Raw genomic sequence first — 19,997 nt, 5'->3', positions numbered from 1 at the left:
AACAGAGGACAGGGTTTATTTCCTAACCTAGTGACACGTAAGATTTTGTTTTCTTGTGTGTTTTGTCAGGCCTGTGCTGCCCAGTGGTTGTTGGGGTGCTGGTAAAACAGACCTAGAGGTGCACTTGCCTTAGTTCCAAGTGGCTGTTTTAAAAGGAGCAATACATTCTAGAGGATAATGATAATTTTGTGAGTTACATTTTCATGACTGGAACCGGGAAGTTGTGGAAAAGCTTTTCCTGGATATTTTGTTGTTCCCTTCTAGATTGGGAAGGGCCAGTTCTGCTTTGGAGCTTGAGCTCTCTCAGTGGATGGTTGGAAACATAAGACAGATTGAACTAGATTAGTAGGGGTTGCTTTTCCTTCATTTTAAAGGAAAACAGGTTGTGGAGAAGTTGAATTTGCTGGTTCTCAACAGATGAATATTTATAGCAGATTTTCTCATGAGGATGGCTTACTAGGGGAACAAAATAGGCCAAATGAAAGCTTTCCCTCTTAGACATGAAAACCAGTCAATCTGGGAGCCTTCCCAGTTGGTTAAAATGATTGCCCTGGGGACATGAGTTGTTCAATAGCCTGGAGGTGGGAGTTAGCCAGCCAGGTCAGCAGTGTGGAGGCTCATGCCCTAGTAAAGGGAAATTACTTCCTGTTATTACTTTCTTTCATCTGTGTATTTCCCATTCTGCTCCAGCAATCTAGTTAAACCCAAAGCCTGGCTACATGTCTCACTTGGTGCTGCCAAATTAATCTGAGGGAGGCAGGTGGGAGGCAGGCAGAAGGAGCATAGAGGAGTTTGAGGTTTGCTGGTTGGTATTTACAGTGGTAGGCAAGGAGCAGAGGAGCCCTGGAGGTCTGTCCTTCCAGGGATGTGGAGTCAAGGCTGCCCCCAGACATGGATATTGTCAAAGTGTGCAGCCCCACAGAGCCTATGAAAGAGGAAAAGCCACCAGTTCTTCTCCACTGTGCCAATCCAATATCACTCTTTGGTCTCTGGGGCCTCAACCAGTTTTCCTGGCACTGGGAGTTAAAAGGCAGATTTCTGTTTAAATCTTTACATTTACTCCAGATTCTGAACGGGGTCAGCAGCTGAGCAGTGACTTCCAGGGAGGTGTGTTCTATATGCTTAATACATTATATGTTACACCACACACTAAAATACACTTCTCAGGTTTCAGTACAGCAGCAATGTTCTTTGCTGGATTTTTAAAATTTTTTTTAATAAACTCTGCTTAGAATGCCCATAATTCCACAACATTTTTCACTTGAACATTATATAAAAATCAGGTAAAGCTTCAAAAACCTGGGTTAAAGGCTGTTGTGACCACTGTGGAGGAGTGAACTAATGAGAAACCACAGAAAACAAATTGTGAGCATTTGATTGTAATAGATGGGTGGTGAAGGTGTGCTGGGGTGGGAGCACTGGGGCAAGGTACCCTTCCACAGCCCTGCTGTGCACACACAGGACTGTGCAGGGGCAGCCTCAGCCCCCAGGCCAGAGTCCAACAAACCGGGGGTGTGGATGCTCCCTTTGCCTGTCTCACGTTGGGTGAGCCATAAACAGCTCTGATGTGCTGCAATAAAAACCTGCTCTTTCCAAAGCTTCAGTAGGAGCTGCAGATGACCAGTGCCTCTAAGAATAGAAACCCAAGCCTCCCTGCAATCCTGAGGCTTCCTGGCCTGGCCATTCCCGAGGCTTGATCCAGGGCCAGGCTCTCAGCTGGTAGGAATGAGCACGGCTCAATGGGATTGTGTCAGTTTTCACCAGCAATGGATCTGGCCAAACAAGCACCCCCGCCCCTCTCTGCGTGTTCCCTGGCACAAGGCAGCTCCACTTCTAGTAAATCCCCCATCCAAATGGTTCTTTTGATGTGCAAGTTCCTAATTCAGAGGAAAGACAAATGTTGGTAAAGTTTTTGCTCCAAAATTAATTGCTTTACCTTGCTGTTCACAGAAGGGCATTTGCTGACAGATTTTCTGGCTTCTCATTTTAACTGCTTGTATATTTTAATTTTCTAGCAGGACCTTTATGAAATGTTCCATTTCTTGCTAGTTTTATATATACACCTATATAAAAATTATATATGTGTAATAGTGTGCATATGTATTTATTTTTTCAATTGCCAAAAATCAATTCACAGAGCGAACCCTAAGCCTTTACAGAACTTTTGATGCCTTCATTTACTATTTTTAATATATTCTGCAGAGATTTGAATTGTGACTGTGTTATGAGGTGAATAATTCTTATATTTTCAGAGGGAGTTACTGAACTGCAATCTGGTGAATCAATTTTAAAAAAGATTGAAATAAAGCTAGTTAATGATAGGTTAATATCAATTGAGAAAGAAAGTTGTTCTGTCTTGTATTTAAAGAAAATGTTTCCCTAGGAGGACCTAGGAGTGCTCCATAATCATAATGACATGGTAAGAAGGGGGGAAATCCTTTAAAGGAGCAGTTTGTCCTCCGTAACACAGTTGTAATGAGTTTTGATCAGGCACAGGGCACTGCAGGTTCCCCTCAGCGGGAAGCACAGAGCAGCCTGAGCAGGCAGGGATGGGTGTGCAGCAGCTCCAGGCTGGGATTTGTCTTGTGTAACTTAGACTGTGCCTACCACAATTTCCAGGGTCCCTCTGTGACCAGTGGAGCAAGAGTGGTGTCCCCATCTCTGTCTATTTGGCTCAGTAAGGAAACTGCATAAACTTTGTTCACTGGGTGCCACTCAAAGTATTCCATACCCAGCCTTGATATCAGGGTGGTTACAAGGACTGTGTGGATTTTAGGTATTGCAATATGAATATAGGGAAAAACCATTACGTGTTAGGTATGCCACTGAAAATGAGGCTGATGTTTAAGTACGGATATCAAGTTTAGATGCATCACAACAGGAATGGAATGGTCTCTAAGGACGTAGAGCAATGTCCCTGCTGGACAGAAGTGCCTGTCACATAGCTGTGTGCTGTGGTCTCAGTCCACAGTGCTGCAAGGCTTCTGCAGGAATACTCTTTAGCAGCTGTGTTGTTTCAAAACATTAATTGAGTGCAGTATCATACCTCACTGAGAACAGCACGAGTGTCTGATCAGCTGTTTTGTAGCCAAAACAGCATTTCTGAGGAGTAAAAGTGCATGTTCTGATAAAAGTTCATACCACTGAACTCCTGGGCTTAAAGCAAGTTCTGTCCTAGGGTAAAAAAAAGTTCACTATAGAGAACAGCATCAAATGCCTATTATGTTGTTCTTTGTTTCTTTGCCAACTGTGGATTTAAAATTGGAATAATTCAAAAAGCAGTGGGACATTATGACTCACTCGGTACCTCCTGGGCTTTTGACATTATCGTAAAGCCCCGCAGGCCGCAGTGCGAGGTTCAGTCACTGGATTTCAACAACGCAGCCAGCAGCCTCGGCTGCAACCACGGAGCCTGATTAGCTGCAAACAATGGCTTGGTTCTTCAGAGCACTCAGGGCACTCAGCCCCAGTTCCAGGTGTGCTGTGCTGACTGACACCACCACTGAGGTTTTCGTGGGGTTAAATTTATCCCGTCAGTCAAAATCAAGGATGTGTTCAAGTAGCAACATCTACTTTTATAAAGCTATTCTTTTCAATAATTGTGGAATTAGTGGAACTTTTAATTTGTTTTTTACAAGTGTTTGAGTTCCCTCTGAAAACTGTCAGTAGAAATCTTGGGAAATGGGTATTACATAGAAGAGATAGATTAAATAAGGACTTTTTGCCATGAGATGTCCAATACAACTAACTTAGAGAGTCTGCATCTTCATTTTAAAACTGCAGAAAGCAGAGTCTAACTGTGCATCTTCCATGGAAGATAAACATTATTTATGTTGCCTAGTGTGTATGAACTGAAAAGGGAAATAGATTTTCCAATAAAATCTTCCAGGCTGGAAATACAGAAGAATTTGCTTGAATCCAAATGTATATTGCTTAGTCTCAATAGGAAAGTAAAGACTTATTAAGTCATATGTCAGCTGAGTTGAATTACTGATGTTGAATTCAACATGTTGAACTCAGAGATTCATCAACTTTATAGTATTATTTGTTAGAAAAGTACCCCCTTCTATCTATTTGGACTGACTTTTTATAATCTCACTTGTTTATTATCTCTTTTATTTGAGGCAGTCATTGCTGACCTGACTAATAGCTTTCATCTTTGTACTTCAAGCTGTTTCCATATGTGCAGGTGCTGTGGAATTTACTGTCTTTTCATTGAAAAATCAAGATCTAGTCAATGTATTTGTGGATGTTTAAATGAAAAATATTTTTAAGGTAGAATTAAGGTATAAGGTTCTGATTTTAATAGAAGATATATTTAAAAGTCAGAAAACTCCAACTGAATGTTAAGAATAAATATTTGAATGTCCAAAAATCTAAATTTCACCTGATCAGAAAACAAAACTCTGGAATCAGCTCTGAATTGTTTTGATACATCCGTACTTGGTAGGAGAAATCCAGTTAACTGTGTGGGTGTAAACTATGCTTGGCCCCAAAAATTAACTGGTTCTAGTCTTGTGCAGCCAGGGCCAAATTGAAATCTTCTTATGCTGCTGAGAAGCCTGGAGTCAGTGTTGATCCCACCAGGTGAGTTGGGCCTGGACCATCTCCCACCACTCACATGGACACAGTTGGAATCATGGAATGGTTTGGGCTGGAAAGGACCTTAAAGCCCATCCCATCCCACCCCCTGCCATGGGCAGGGACACTTTCCACTATCCCAGGTTGCTCCAAGCCCTGTCCAGTCTGGCTTTGGACACTTCCAGGGATCCATCCCCAGCTGCTCTGGGCAACTTGTGCCAGACCTCCCCACCCTCACAGGGAACTGACATTTGCTAGGAAGGGCCCTTCCCCTTCTGAGAAAGCAGAGGCACGTTGCTAAGGTTTCCTCTCTGTTTGTAGGGTCAATCAATGTTGCTACAATTTATTTTTGCCTATTTAATACTGCCTGGCAGTATTGCCTCTGCTCTTACACTTTGCAGTTGAACTACCCTGCTGTGGCAGATCTGGAGCTGTGGCTGCAGTGTGACCTCAGCGTGCCCTGGACAAAGATGCCACGCTCCCAGTGAAGGGAGGCAGGAGGGAAGGGTGGTGTCTGCCCAGCCCCACTTCAGCAGAGAGGTTCCCATGGTGTCACCAGCCCAGGGGACAGGAAAGCAACACTTCCATCAGTTGTCAGCACAGCCCTGTCCTGCTGCTGCTCTCCTCAGCTGCAGCACAGTGCAGGGCCAAGGGCTTGTCAGGAGGGAAGAGATCTCTGAGTGCTTTATTGAGAGACAAACTTGTACAATTAGGAGTGAATTCTCTACTAGTTTAGATGGAGATTTGAGCAGTATTTTTCTGCTTACAAGAGAATTTTGTTCATCTCTTAACTTCAAGAACTCTTTTTTCCATGAAGTCGCTTAGAGGGTCCTTTAGCACCGTTCAACTAGTGCTAAATGACTTCAATGAGACATGTTCTAACAGCAGTGAAATGCAAGAAGCCAAAACTACCTTAACAAATACGGCTCATTTAACTAAAAGAGGCAGACTGAGCAGCAGGTGGAAGGGTTAAACAAAAGAAAAAAAAGATTATAAAAGTTTGTAGCTTTGGCTTCACTACAAATGGCTCTCTTGCAGACTTTATAGCATTAGTGTTGCTTCTCATAAACCTTGAAACCATTCATCCATTTAGAAAGATTAAATTGGTTAGTCATCCAGAACAGAAAACGTACACATCCATTTTGTCTGTTACCCAAAACCAGCTGAAGTATAATAAATGCAGTTGATACCATTAAAGTAAAGCATTGAGTATTAATGATGGCCTCAGCTGTGGTATTTACAGTTTGCCAGCTCTTGTGTTCCTGATAGTATATTCATCTGCTGCTGCTCAGGGACAGTCAGAGCAGAGCCTTTGAGTTGGAAAGCATGAGTATAATATATGATGTGAGGGGCTCAGAGAAAACATCTTGGTATTAAAGCGGAGAAAATCCTAGAAATGTTACAACTTTTGTTATTATTAGAAGGTCAAAGTGAAGAGGCACAAACTTCACTTAGGATAGCCTAATATATTTATAATGGTCTGTTAAACAGTTTGCAAAGACAAGTTTGTTTGGATTTCCAGTTACAGATGAAGCTATTGCTGTTTCAAGTTCTGTCACTTAAACAAGCCAGACAAAAATGGCCAGACTCTCCAAAAACAGGAATTTGTAGAGGCACTTGGTCAGGAAGCAAGTTTATTATTGCAAAATCTAATAAAAATTTGATTTAATTTAGCAGCATTTTTTCTTGATTAATATCAGGATTTTAGAAGTAACACTCTTTCCCAGAATTAAGAAAATTTGCAGTGATTACTTCAGAATATGAAAAAACTTAATTCTGCTGCTTTGAAATCTGTAAGATGTTCTCTCAAAGGCAGGGATTTACAGTGGGCTGGAAAAAACATGACATGTTTTTTAATTACTACATATAGTGCCTTTAATCAGAGCATCCAGCTTGACAGCATTAAAAAGGGGAAGCCAACTCTATCTGAGTTTCCAGTTCCCTGCTGGAAATGCCAACTCATTCCTATAGGAAACAGGAATCAGTATCACAAACTGGCCATCATTCAAAGCAGAGCAGTTTGCCAGCTGTTCTTAAGCTGCCTGAGCAGCAGCAACTTGTGTGCAGCACAAGGAGGCACTCCAAATGAAACTCCACAAACTTCCCTGACATTTTTCCTACTGAGTCCCTGAGTGCTGCTCCCTGTCACTGCCCACAGTGCAGCATCAGGGAGATGAGAGCACTTCCAGGGAGTGCCGTGGATTTGGCATCAGACACTGCTTAGGATTAGTTTGCTTTTCTTTCTGAAATATTTCTGGTGGCAGAAAAGCAACAATCTTCCCCCCACCCCCTCAGCATTTGTCTTTTATTGCAAATACAAATGGCAAAAATACCAGGAGGGAGTGAGGTGATCTGAAAGAGCCAGAACCTCATAAATTGTGTGGGAAAGGCTGTCTTGCCTTTTCTCTAACTGATGGCATGCCAAGTTTATTTTACAGTATTTACAGTAAGATTTGTTTGTTTTGATACCCTTTGTAAGTTGTTAGGGAAAAAGCAAAAGAAAATCTCCAGGAAGTTTATAGTTTGTGATGAGCCAGAGCTCAGGCTTTAATTTGCGTTCTAGCCCTATACTTTTTACTAGGAGTGTAATATATGAAGGGATATGAGATTGCAATTGGATGAGTTATTACTGGGCTGTTATTTATTTTCTCTGTATGAATTTGCTGCTTAAGAAAGACCTCAGAGTAGCACACTAAGGAAGTGGAATTGTTAGTTCATTCCAAGAGCAGACACAGGAGGGGCAGGAACAACCCCGGTTTCTCCTCCCTGCGTCACTGCTCTGACCTTGGCACATCACAGGGAGAAGGAGCAGCCTCTGCCTGTGTTGCTGAGGTCCAGATGGATGACATGAGAGCAGATTTATCCATGATGGAGTGGTCCCCGTGTGGCTGTGCTGAACTCCTGCCAGCTCCAGCACACAGCTCAGGAGGCAGAGCTCTGGCATGAGGAGAAGGCCCAGCATCCTGCAGTACAAAAAGACACAAAAAGTGGTGCCTGTTCTCAGGAATCAGGAAGAAGGAAGTGTTTTCTGGATGTACAACATCTCTCACTAGAGTATCCTGCCCTGAGTCTGTGGAGCAAGTCACCCACTGGTGTAGAAAGTCTTCCAGGCAGGTTCTGCTCTTGTCATGACCTTGTTGCACTGAAGGGAAAATAGGAGTGATTGGGTTTAATGCTGAAGCTTTGATTGTTTGAAACAAACTTCTGAACACATTGTAGAGCCTTGGGTTATGGCAGGAGTTGAGAAATAGGAAACTAATGGCGTGTTTTATGTGCCATGACAAACAGCACGGTGTGGTCTCACCTCTCCCTGAAACATGGGGTAGATGTGATGACTTTTCTCAGTGTGGTGGAAACATTCACTGTTTCCATTTTTGACTGTCTGGGATGAAGCATGATTGCCAAATGCTAGGAGCTGTCGTTATGGAGCTGGGGAGGGATTTTCCTGAGGGCAGACTGCCTTGCTGACCCCTTCCATCTCTGCTCCTGGAGCAGCCATTCCCCCCTGGGCAGTTCCCTTAGCAGGGTGATGAACCCAAGATGCACAACAGCTGTACAGACACAGCCTCCCCTGTGCCAGTGTTGATGTGCTGTGTATACCACTGAGCAGGAAAGAGCATTTTAGGGTCAGCAAGTGTCTTTGAGCAAAGTTGGTGCCAGGAGATGCTGGTACAACTCATCACTGTTTAGTTTACACCTGTCAGAAGCAGGCAGCCTCTCAGCTCTTGTGTTTGGTGAGTGTATTCATCATATTTAGCTTTTAAACAATATTCTTTTCATCTTCTCTGCACTTCACAGCTGTTAATTAATCCTACAGGACCCAGGGATTAATAGTCACACTTTACAGGGAAAAGCAAAAATGAACAAGGAGAGGTCAAGTGGCTGGGCTGAGGTCATGGAAGCAGTTTTGTCTAAAGAACATTTGGTTCTGCAAAATTAAAGTGCTGTTAATTGATCTCCCCTTGGATGTCCCCTCGGTTTTGGGGGCAGGGTGTGTTTCTGGGAGGCAGGAAAATATGTTCACAGTACTTTCTTCTCCCTAGGACTTGAAAGATGATCGGAGTGATGAAGAGGAGGAAGATTCTCTTACAGACACTGAAGAGGAGTCCACAAAGAGTGGCACCAAGAGCAGCAGTGGGTCAAGCAAGCACCTCCTAAGCAGCAGTCACCACTAGCCCTGTCCTGCCTCACCTCCTGCTGATTCCTGCTCTGGTTTTAGCCCAACCTACAGGACAGGATTTAAGTCAAAAGGCTTGTGAGAGACTGTGATTGATTTATTGTTGGCTACTGGGCCTGGAAAAAAGCCCAGTTTAGAGGGGAGGGAGAAATTGCATAACATGACAAAATGTGTTAATGACCCACTTTCAGAATCGTTGTGGAGTGTGTGGAAAGATGTTTGGACATGCTGACTGACAGTGCTCCACAAGGGCAAAGCTCAAGAGAGTCAAATAATTTAGTGTCCCGTTGATTCTAATGTTGTTTTTCAATCTGATATAACATATATTTCATCAAACAATTTAAATCACAGATGTTTTGTGGTAGGTAGGTAGTTGTGAACTCCATTAGGAACCAAAATTACTCAATGTGGGAAAAATTTGATGGTGCTGTACCGTGACTGACATTTTATCTTTACTTTTCAGTTCAAACCCTCATCAAAATGGGTATTTTTCTGAGTTATATTTCATTTCCTGGAGGCCAGAGGAAGCAAACATGGAGGAATTCAAATTACTTGTCTGTGAAGGGTTGGCTTCAGTGTAGAAATATAGTCTTTCTCTGAAGTGATAGATAGCTGAAATATTGTGTCAAGGAAGTCACTGTTAAAACAGCAAAACTCAGCCCCAGTTCTCCATTGGGTTCCATGCTTCTCAAATGTCTTTCAGTCATTTTGGCCCAGTGTTAGAACAGAAGGTGCAGAGGGGAGAGAAGAGGGGAAGTGGAAATTGGGAAAAACACCCTCTGCCCTTCACTGATCTTCAGACCAGAAAGTTAAAACCAAATCTCATCCATTCCCTTCTCATGACCTTGTCTCACAGCTTTGGATACTGCCTCCTCTGGAGTTCTGAGCTGTGGTTCTGGAGTGTTCACTGCAGGTACCTGGGCACTGGGGAGCACGGGACTGGCACAGGATGTCACACTGTCACTGCTGTGGGTTCATTTGATACCAGGATCTGTATTTCCATCTCTGCTCTTTTATAAAATGGGGAATCACATCAGCTAGACCCAAACTTGGATGTATATGACTACAGCCACTTGCTGTTGTTTATGCTGTAACCAGTGAGCAACAGCTCCTCTTACCCAAAGTGCCTCTATCCTAAATTTGCACTTCTGTTCTAACACAAGTGAGGCTGCAGCAGCATTTTCAGTCCCAGTGCTCTCCATGGAGAGCCCAGGCCTTGTAAACAGGGTGGTGCCAGTCCCATTTCCCTCTGCATTAGCTCACAGGGTCATAAAGGATTTGTGTCATAAGTTTGGGAGGCGAGAGGCTCTGCATGTGGTTCTACAGTAGCTGAGATCATCTGGGGAGCTAAATCCAGTAGTTTGATAGAGGCCAGGGGACCCCTCCTAGAGCAGCCTCTGCAGAGTGTTCGGGTCAGAACGGCTCCGTTCCCCTCCGGCTGCTCCGGCAGGAATTGGTGACCTACGGGAAGCATTACGGGGTTGACTTGTTTCCCCAAGGTTTCCTTGGCAAGTGGGATGTAATTCAGTGACTGAAACATTGAAAGAATGGGAAATGTTTGGGATCTCAGATATGAAGAAGCGGATTTCATGCAGTTACAAGGAGCTGTAGGAGGGCTTGATTACAGAGGTTTTTTTTTAAATTTTCTACATTTTTACTTGTATTTCGACCATTTTGGACCCAGATATGCATGTTTTACTACAAAGGGAATTACACTGAGGAAGGAGCATGGCCTACAGCTTCTGAGAAGGAAGGGAGATGTGTGGTGGTGGAAAAGGACCCCTGTCCTGGTGCTTGTGGTTCAGTGGTGCCACTTGGGCTGAGTGGGCAGAACCCCCTCAGCAGCCTTTGGCCACCAATGTCCTTCCTGCACGGAGGAGAACACCTTAAATACTGCTGGGGGGGGTGGGAATATGGGGAGTGTAAGCACTGATGGCAGCATGTAAAGCAACTGGAGGGTTTGGCAGGGGCACAGTTGATATTGGGGCCCATTTATTGCCTGCATGAAAAACACTTTCCTAACAAAACGTGGAAATCCGGCGTCTTGGAGGATTTACGCTCCCTTGGGAGAGACAACGGTGCTTTCTTCGAGATGTAACAGGGTTTTGGGAGGTGGCCAGGGTATTATCATTTGATTTTGGTGCCAGAAGCTTTCCTCCTATGACTAGAAAAGGAATTTAGGAAAGGAAACACAAAGAATGGTGTTGTCACAAGAGTGAACCTCTGAACAACTACTGATTTTTAAACTGGAATTTATAGTCTCCTTGAGGCCAAAACTTTGCCTTTCCTACTCAGGACAAGTCTCCCACTGAAGCCAATTAACTCTATTGGAGTCTTGCCTAGGAAAAATTTTGGACTGCAGTTATCCAACCTAATTGCAAGAACGGTTGTTCTAAGTTGATGTGAAACTGAGATCTTAAAGGAAGAACAAAGGTAGATAACTACACTCAGATATAAAACTTTGAGGCAAATTTTGAGTGAGTACAGAAGAATATGGAAGAAAGTAACATCCTGAAGGTGAAGATGAAGTCTGGGCACAGTAAACAGCTAACATTGGAGTGGGAGGGGGTGGAAGGCAGGCAGGCCATGGAGAGCCCTTTCAGGGATTACTGTCATGAACAACCAAGAGGATTAGACCTAAAAATTCTGAATGTAAACCACTAGGCCCTGGTAATAAATACCCACAGCACAGAAAGAAGTGGGAATGGGCTGTCAGTGTCCTCTGTTAACATCAGATTAACATCAGTTCATTCCTGGAGTTATGTGCATTTAATTTTCCCCTTTTTACTGATGAAACTCAGAAACAAGAAGCTGAGGTCATGGGGGCACAATTTCTGCTAAAGAAATTTATGTCATGGTGCTTCAAGATTTTCAGTCTATTCAATGCAATGCAATGAAGATTCAACATTTTTATAATCTTGTTCTGCAAAGTGTCTCAAAGTGCAGGTGCAGAACAACTGTAGGTATGTATGGGAGCACAGACAGACTCTAATATTTTCTTTTTGCCATTTCACAAAGTGTGTCCTGGTTCAATGAGTTGACACTGTGCATCTGGTTTTGCTGTGTCACTTTGACTGTGCCACATATTTCTGATAGAGCTCTACACTGAAAATCAAATCTTAGTCCATAAGATGCAGAGGAAACTCTTCTGTTCCATTTAATTTCTCTGGATTTAGTTCAGGTATTCCTGTCTGTGTGTACTCTGCTTCCTCTGTACTTGTGTCATACTTAGATTTACCAGCCTGCTCTGCCCTGGGTTTACAGCTCTCCTTTACTCCACAGAACTCATTTTGTCAATTCATGTTATTCTCTATAATTATCTTTTTTTTGTTCTTAATGCCACTGACTTTTTGTTCAGCTGAAATACACACTACAAATAAATATTTTTTAAAAAGAGGTGTCTAGGTAGATTTTCTGGTTTTCTCTGCCTTGCAGTGTCTTCCTCTCTGCTTTCCATTCCCTCCAAGCTTTTCAATGGCAGCATCATTAGTTCAGGAAATAATTCCTTTCTCTTCCAAGTTTTTCCATTGCCTGGAAACAGAGGATGACCCACAACCTTCACAAAAGCACCTAACAGCACTCTCTGCAAATGAACTTGTGTTTTTCTGCACAATTAACAAATGGAGAGGAAGAAAAATTGATGGGGGCATCACCCATCCTTTGTATTATTCAAGGTTTATGCTTTGATTAAAGTACTTGCAAGTGCTCCTGAGTACACCAGGAATGTTACACCTGTTTGTATCTCTGCCCAGCTGGGCTTTGAGGTGCACATTAGGGTTGCCTAGGAAGTTCTGTGTGTTAGGACTGAGGTGCTACTGCGCAGCAGGTTGTTGTGGGATTATCAGTGGCTCATCACAAGCACCTGTGAGACAGCTCAGCTGTGGATCTTCAGCTGGCAAAAGCAGGAAAGCTCTACAGAAAACAAGGGAGCTGTGCTCATTTGCATCAACTGAAAAACTGCTCCGTATTTCTTCTTTCCATTTCTGCCTCCCTGGTTGGGAAGATTGCAGAGGTTCTGACTTACCATCTCTTCCCATGGGCAATCAAACAGAAGGGAAGGTGTTTCAGCCCAAATAATGAACTGTAGCAGAACACTTTGGTTTTATTAGCTGATTTATTTTTTAAGCTTATGGGTAAGAATAAAGGAGATGGAAAAGAAACCGAGCAGGGATGTGTGAGTTTTGGCTACAAACAACTTGCAAACTGTGAAGAATAAAAAAAAAAATGTTGCTGAATTTGGAAGAAAACCATCATGTCCACAGGCACTTCCCCCAGCTGTGGGTTTGAAGAGCAGCAGCTCACCAGGAATGACAGTCCATGCTGAGCACACGGATGCAGCCCAGGAGTGAGAGCTCCAGAGCAGGTCCAGGGCTGTCGGCTGCCCTGGAGATGGGAACCTCTGGTGTGGAGCAGCACATGAGCCATGAATGTACCTGGGAGCTGATTTCACTCAAAATCACTGCAGATGATTGTTCCTGGTTCCCTGGCAGTTTGATGGACTCCCTCCAAGGAAAAGGAGGTGATCAAAGCAGTGTGATCTCCACCCAGGCTGGCTACAGAGAGCTTCAAGTGGGGCTCTGAGAGGTTATTGGATGGGAGAGCCTTTTCTGGGGATACCTGAAGTTTCTACTGTAGTAGAAAACAAGGCTGAAAGCACAAGCTTGAGCTTTAACACATGAATCTGCAAACACAAAGTCATAACAACCCACACAGGATAATGTTGTTGATGTTCCAATAGTCTCAAGATTTATGAAAACAGCTTCTATTTACTCAGCTGGAGTAAGCCCTATTCTTCTGAGTTTTGTTACCCCATAAAGCATTCAGAGGAGACCCCATAATCATTTTAAAGTCAGAAACATTAAGTGGAATAACAAGTATAAACCCTTTCCACAGTGACTTTGAAGTGCAAGAAGCGTGGCCTTGTAGCCTTGGAGCTCTGTTTTGAGCTGGGTGGGAAGAAACAGGTCCCAGGCAGTTGTTTCAGGTGGTGCAAAGTCCATATTTTTCCTACCACAAAAGAAGCTGGTCTAAAAGAAGTTAAGTTGAACAGGGAAATAAGTGATTAAATTTCCACTGAAATTCACAGGAGTTTTTCCCATGATACTGGTGAGAATTAGACCCAGATCTCATGTGACTAGTTACAACAAGGACAGCATGGCACTGCATTCCTCTATCCATCAGGCACAGCCCCAGGGTTTCCTCTTCCTATAGCCCAGGACAAAATCCTTCCTAGAAAATTGGTATTTCTGTTTGCAGGACACTCACCTGAGCACAGCTCTGCCTCTTCCCAAGCTGGGCATGTATCCTTTCAAAGACATTCCTGGCAAAGCAGTCCTCCCCTTTTCAAGGCAGAATCCTCACTTCCAGCGAGCACTCTGCTTCCTGTCCCCTGCCTGCTCAGGATCTGAGCAATGCCTGGGCTGCTGATGCTAATGCCCACAGTCCAAGACCAAATTTACCAGGAAGAGGTGAAATAGGAGCCATGACTTGTCCCAACTGCCTCAGCATGTGGGTGCAGCTGGAGATGGCTGCTGAGGCAGGGGAGAGAAGGGAGCAGAGGGAAAAGCGGGAGCAAAAATGGCTGGGACAACACAGCAATGGCTTAAACACAGAACTGACATCACCAAGAATCACAAAGCAGAGCAGTAACAATATTAGGAGGAACGAGTCCCAAGAGAAGGAGGAGAAAAAAGACAGTAGTTGTGTATCTCGGGGATCAGCATTCCGAGCAGCAGCAGCCAGCGTTGCCTGGACTCAGAGATGAACTTTGCAGCCAGGACAACTCCTTTTCCCCGAGCACCAGCGGCTTCGCACTGAGCCCAGCCAAAGAGTTCCCAGGGCAGGAGCGAAGCAGGAGGATCTGGGAAAAGCTCCTTCACAAAGTTCCCAGTATGTGAGTGAGGGGACTGGGCAGGGGCTGGGCGAGGGCAGCCACGAGTAGAGCCCAGCAGACCTGCAGCTGTGGCAACGACCCCACACTTCACCTCCAGTTGCTGGGCGAACCTGACCCCCTCTTGGATCCCAGAGCTGGTTTTGTGCTTTTCCTGGCTGACTGGAAATCCCAGGAGTCCTAGAAGAGCTCCTGGCAGATTTGTGTGTTTGCTTTCTACAACAAAGAGCAGGAGAAAGCTGCTAAAAGACCTTCCTACTGCACCTATGGGTGTCTCGGTTGTCAAGGGCTGTGGACAGAACAGGAGAAGTCCTAGGATTTCATAAGAATCTGTGGGAAGCAGGAGCTAAATCTTATCAGGTTGTGCTAAATCTTATCAGGCCATGCAAATTCTACCTAGTTCCTTTGCTGATTTAAAGGAGGAATTATTCAGCAACCAAAGAATGTCTCATACATTTCCCCATTGCAAGGGCAGCGAGGTCAGGTAGCGATTGTGTGTTTGCAGCATTTTTGATCCCTTTGGGTCCTGTAAGGATGAGCAGAGAACAGGACTCTGTAGCAGTGTTAGCCGAAGGGGAGGACTGTTCTATAACCCCGACTATTCTGCAGGGCACGCACAGCACTAAATGAACTGGGAATTGCTTCCCGCGGGTTCTGGCCGCAGCTGCCTTTGGGGAGCCCAGCGCTGCTGGACCTGCTGCGGTGAGCACGCCCCGGGCCCCTCCCGTGCCACCCCCGGTGGTGACCTGGTCATTGCTGCGAGGCCCCACGAGGTGGCAATAGCAGGACACGGCTCCCGTCGGGACACGGCTCCGTGCAGCGTTGCTGTCCATCTTTTTGCCCCTGAAAACAGATTTTGTTGAATATCGCGCTGCAAAATTCACGCAGCTGGCGTTTCCACTTGATCGGTCGCTGACTGTGAAACAGGTGTCGGGTAAAAAACACTTAAATTTTACTGAGATTGAGTGTTTGGTGCCAGTCCAGAAGCCCAGTGTGCTGGTATCCCAAGGGCTGGCATCTGCCTGGGTGTCACCACTGGCCCTTTCCCTGTAGGTGCAGCACTGTCCTGCTTTGTTTCCTGGTACCAGAGCTGCACCTGGTGTATCTAGCTGGAGAAGAAAGGATGTTAAATCTGCTCTGACACTGTTTTACTGCCTGTAATTTCTCATATTGTCTCTTTAACCTACATCTTTTTCAAGCCCACAGGGATTGTGGCTGGTGCTACGTGAAGTCCTGTTCTCATCTAGATCCTTAATGTCTGTAATGCAAATAAGGAGGATAAATCTCACAGAGTAATGAGGGTTCCACTGCCATTCTAATGATGCCATTCTGATGGTGCCATTCCACCTCAGGAGACAGGCTCTCCACCACAAGCATGAGGTGCACACTCCCCATGGGTGTCAGCAGGGAAAAGGGACCCGTTGGTCCAAACAAGCTGCTTTAATCCCATTTTGCACAACCCTCGTGGTCAGGCTATGCTCAGCTGTGAGAGCTGGGATCTGGTTTGCTTTGATAGCAGGATGAAAACTTTCCATGAGCTCTCTCCATAGCTGTGGATGGACAGGAGGTGTTTGGATGCTGTGGGCTGTGGGTGACAACCTCTGTGGTTCTGAGCTGGCCCCAGCTCTTCCCTGGGAGTCTCACTCAGAGCCAGGAGACAGCTGGATTTGACTTGCCTGTCCCTGCAGATTGGAGCTTTGGGGTTGCCTGCAGGGCTCTCTCCATGTGGGGTTTCCATGGGCTGGTGCCCAGCTGTCAGCACAGCTCCCTCCATCCCAGCTCACAGAAGGGGCTGGTGGGGATTCTTTCTGCCAGCAGGTTCACTGACACACATCTCCCCTCCTTTCCTGTGTGTGTCCAGCCCAGCTCCTATTCCTGACAGCTGGCAGTTTTAACAGTCCTAGAGTGACTCTGATGTTTTGCTGTTATGAACAAACACTTGCAGCCAAGCCAAAGTCAATTGCCAGCTCTGTTGGGAGAAAGGATCCAGCAGCAGAGGAGCATCTCAATTCTATTTCTGGTTCACTGTACGACCTTGCAAAAAAATGACAATATTGGCCCCAAATGGGCTGGGATGAGGTTTGGTGGCTGTTGCCGATTAGGAGCAGGATGTGTTTTAGACTCCAGGCATGTTACTCCCTCCAGACCTTGCACTCACCCTCATGTTAGTGACTCTGAGCATTCTGCTGTCATGGGCAGTGGGGTTTCCTCACTGCCTGTGGAGAAAAAGGCAGCCCTTGCCATCCCTTAGAGGAGTGTGAGGTGAACAGCACCTTCCAAAGTGCACAGGGCTACAGATGTGGCCCTGCAATGGCCACAGCATATCCTGCCCCCCTGTTCCTTTATCCCCTGAGGACAAACATGCCTTGACTGCTTCAGGGCAGCCCAAGAGCCCAAAAAGTGGGGCTCTTGTTCCAAATAGGTGCTCCAAGTGACCCCCAGGCCAGACAACTAACACAGACAGACATCAGTTGACCAAAGCCAGGTTTGATGGGGCCCTGAGCTACCTGAATTAGTGGGGGGCATCACTGCCCATGGCAGGGCACTGGATCAAGATGATCCTCAAGGTCTCTTCCAACCCGAACCATTCTATGATTTTATGATCCTACAGCCAAACATCCCAGTTTGCATCTCCAGTTTGCAGGCTGTGGAGCTCACAGTAAAGGCTCCTGGCACAGCAATGGGGAATTTACTGACTCAGCTGGGGATGATGGAGAGGGAATGTAAAGACTGACTGACTCAGAAGGGGGGAACTGCAGAGTAGCCCCAAGAGAAGGAGGAGGAAAAAGGAAGGCTGACAAAACTGTGCTGTGAATTTTTAAAAGCTGTGAACTCTGCACAGCTTCTGTCAGTGGCATTATGGTAATGTTTCTGCACAGCTCTGCATCCAGAATGGGAGCAACCAGCAAAATTAGCATAAACTTGAGTAAAGTATCCTGTGGGAAAAATAGCTCTGAATGGTGTTGGTCCTATGGAGAAAAGGTGGTTTTTGATTGCTGAATTCCTGTAAAAGTTCAGATGGTTCAAAAGAAGGGTTAGACAGTAAATGATCACCTGAGCACATGGGCTTGGGGCTGTTACACTTCCACAGGAGAAAAGGGGTGTTTTAAACTCCCAGGCTGTGGGGCCAGAGGGGCTTGGCTTTGGGGCACAGCCTTTCCCCAGCTCTGTGCCACCATCCAGCAGTGCCTGTGCCTGGAGGACAGCCCTTCCCACCTTGGCTTGTCCCCCCACTAAATGCCTGGCTGGGGCCCCTCTCTCCAGGGATGGGGAAGGGCTTTGCTGGCTGCAGGAGAGCTGCTCCTGTGGCGTGACCCACCTTGGAGCCCCCACTGCAGCACCTGACGGGGCCCCTGACCCTGCAATCCCTGCTCCTGGGGATATTGAGTTTTCTGTTTGTTTTGCAAGTGTAATTGGCCAAGACGCTGTGAAGGGAGGAGAGAATGCCCAAGGGAGGGGTGTTAAAGAAATAGGAAAACATTATTTGGAGTGTTTTAAGTCGGCGGTTTCCCTTATTAGTACTTTCACGGTGAAGAGGAGCCACTTTAGGTCTGTGCAGTTGGATTGGACCACCTGGTCCAGGCTCCAGTAGCCATCCATGCAGATGGATGAAATGCCTTGTGCATCCCCTTGGCATCACCTCTTCCAAGACATGCACCCCCTTCTTGGCTTACAAATCTCCCCCTCTGGCTCCTTATGTCCTGCTGCAAGAAATATGCAGAGAAGGAGAAGCCTTATATGAAATATTCAGTTTGGGGGCATGATCCTCATCCAAGGCAGGTGTTGGACACAAAGGGAGATAATTGAGAGGAGATGGGGAGCACCAGATGTGGGATATTGCCAGTGCCAGGGAGGTGGCACCTGCATGAAGGGCTTTGCCATTTCAGCTCCAAGCATTCAGAGCTTCTCCCTCCACACACACACACACAGAAAAAAAGAATCAATAACATCATTTTTGAGAAAGGATTATCTTAAACAATCCCATGGTTAGGAGCTTCTTCATTTGCTCCTGGGCAAAAATCCTTTAGGCTTCTCCTAGCTCACTTTCCCAGCCTGTCAGGGGGTCAAACATGGAGTTAAATGAGAAATCAATCTCATGATTGCAGGAGCCAAGGTCCAGAGAGGAAAAACCCAAACAAACCATAAATCATAACAAAAGAAAGTGCCAGCTATTCCCAAGTTCCTGATAACATCATCAGAGGTGGCAACACCGGACTTCATAAAAAGCCTGGCTGAACTTTAGGGTCAAACAATGGCAGCTCTTTGCTTTGTCCATTTGTCCCTGCATGCCTGGGGAGTGACGCGTGGCTGACCGTCCTGGCCCGGCCGATGGCTATCTGTGCACGGCCTCCCGATCCCAAAGTGACCTGCACTAGTCCCGAATGCCTGAAAATCTGAAAATCCCAGCATGGCCTGCCTGGAGGTGGTGATGCACTTACATTTCTGATTTCTCCACACAAAGTGCTGCCTGCCCTGAGGGAGTGGATTCTCCCAGAACCCTGCAGCTGTGTTGCTCAGCTGGGAGTATGTTCTTGTATATTCCTGACTTTTCTCACCCGCTGTGGCCCGGGTGCAGTTATTTTTTGGTCCTAACACTGTTGCAAACGGATCCCTCCAAATCTGCACCGAAGTCACCCTGGAAGGTTTCGCACAGACAGCTGTAGCACCAGGGTGAGAATGGAGCCAGACATGAAGCAACCTGGAATTTCAGGAGTCCATTCCTCAGCCCCTGTCCCACGGGAATATTTTTCTTCTCATTTCTCAGTATTCTATGGAACAGGGTATTTTTCCTCATTTGCAGCTGGGTGAAACTGGGAGCCCCCCTGGAGATAGGCAGGGGGGAAAGTGTTTGTAGGGAAGATCTTCAGGGAAAACCTCATGTGATGCACTCACTGTGAGACAGACACAGCTCAGCCAAAGCAAACTCCCTGTGACAAAAGGGACCCTCTGTCAGCCTGTGGATAAAGTCCCTTGCCAGGAGAAAGACAAGGACAGCTCTCCTGCCATGGTCTTAGCTGAATTGGAGCAGGCTGTGTGCTCCCGTGAGGACACAGGTGCTGGTGGCTCAGTCCCTGGACACCTCCAGGGTCACTGTCACATTTCTTTCTGCTCTGCTATTTCCAGGAGCTCACGAACAGATTGTCCATTTCGAGCCAGACTTGAGAGAGGTGTCCTAGAGGGAGTTTTTCTCTTGCAGGCTTGGGAGAATTCAGGCTGCTGTAAGGAGAAACCTCCTAAGTGCCTCAGCTGAGGGCTGCATGAACAGTACTAGATGCTGGTGACTCCACTTAGAATCGTTTAGGCTGAAAAAGACCTTAAAGATCGTTGAGACCACCGGTAAGAAGTGAG

At 45.8% G+C, this 19,997-nt stretch overlaps 1 protein-coding gene across 6 annotated transcripts in view; it reads left to right on the top strand.

The window, feature by feature from the left end:
• CERS3 (ceramide synthase 3) overlaps positions 1–12,156 on the top strand; it is a 43,080-nt gene extending 30,924 nt beyond the window's left edge. For 5 of the 6 annotated variants that reach the window (XM_053954522.1, XM_053954524.1, XM_053954521.1 and 2 more), the window contains one exon: positions 8,625–12,156. In XM_053954522.1, the coding sequence (XP_053810497.1) occupies positions 8,625–8,756 (132 nt within the window). In that variant the 3' untranslated portion in view covers positions 8,757–12,156. The remainder of the gene's footprint in view (positions 1–8,624) is intronic. The other variant, XM_053954525.1, reaches the window with a different exon arrangement.
• The last annotated feature ends 7,841 nt before the right edge of the window (positions 12,157–19,997 follow it).

This window comes from Vidua chalybeata, chromosome 13 (genome assembly GCF_026979565.1).
Source record: "Vidua chalybeata isolate OUT-0048 chromosome 13, bVidCha1 merged haplotype, whole genome shotgun sequence".
NCBI lineage: Eukaryota > Metazoa > Chordata > Aves > Passeriformes > Viduidae > Vidua > Vidua chalybeata.
The sequence above is the reverse complement of the archived record's forward strand: the minus strand, read 5'-3'. Positions and strand labels throughout refer to the sequence as shown.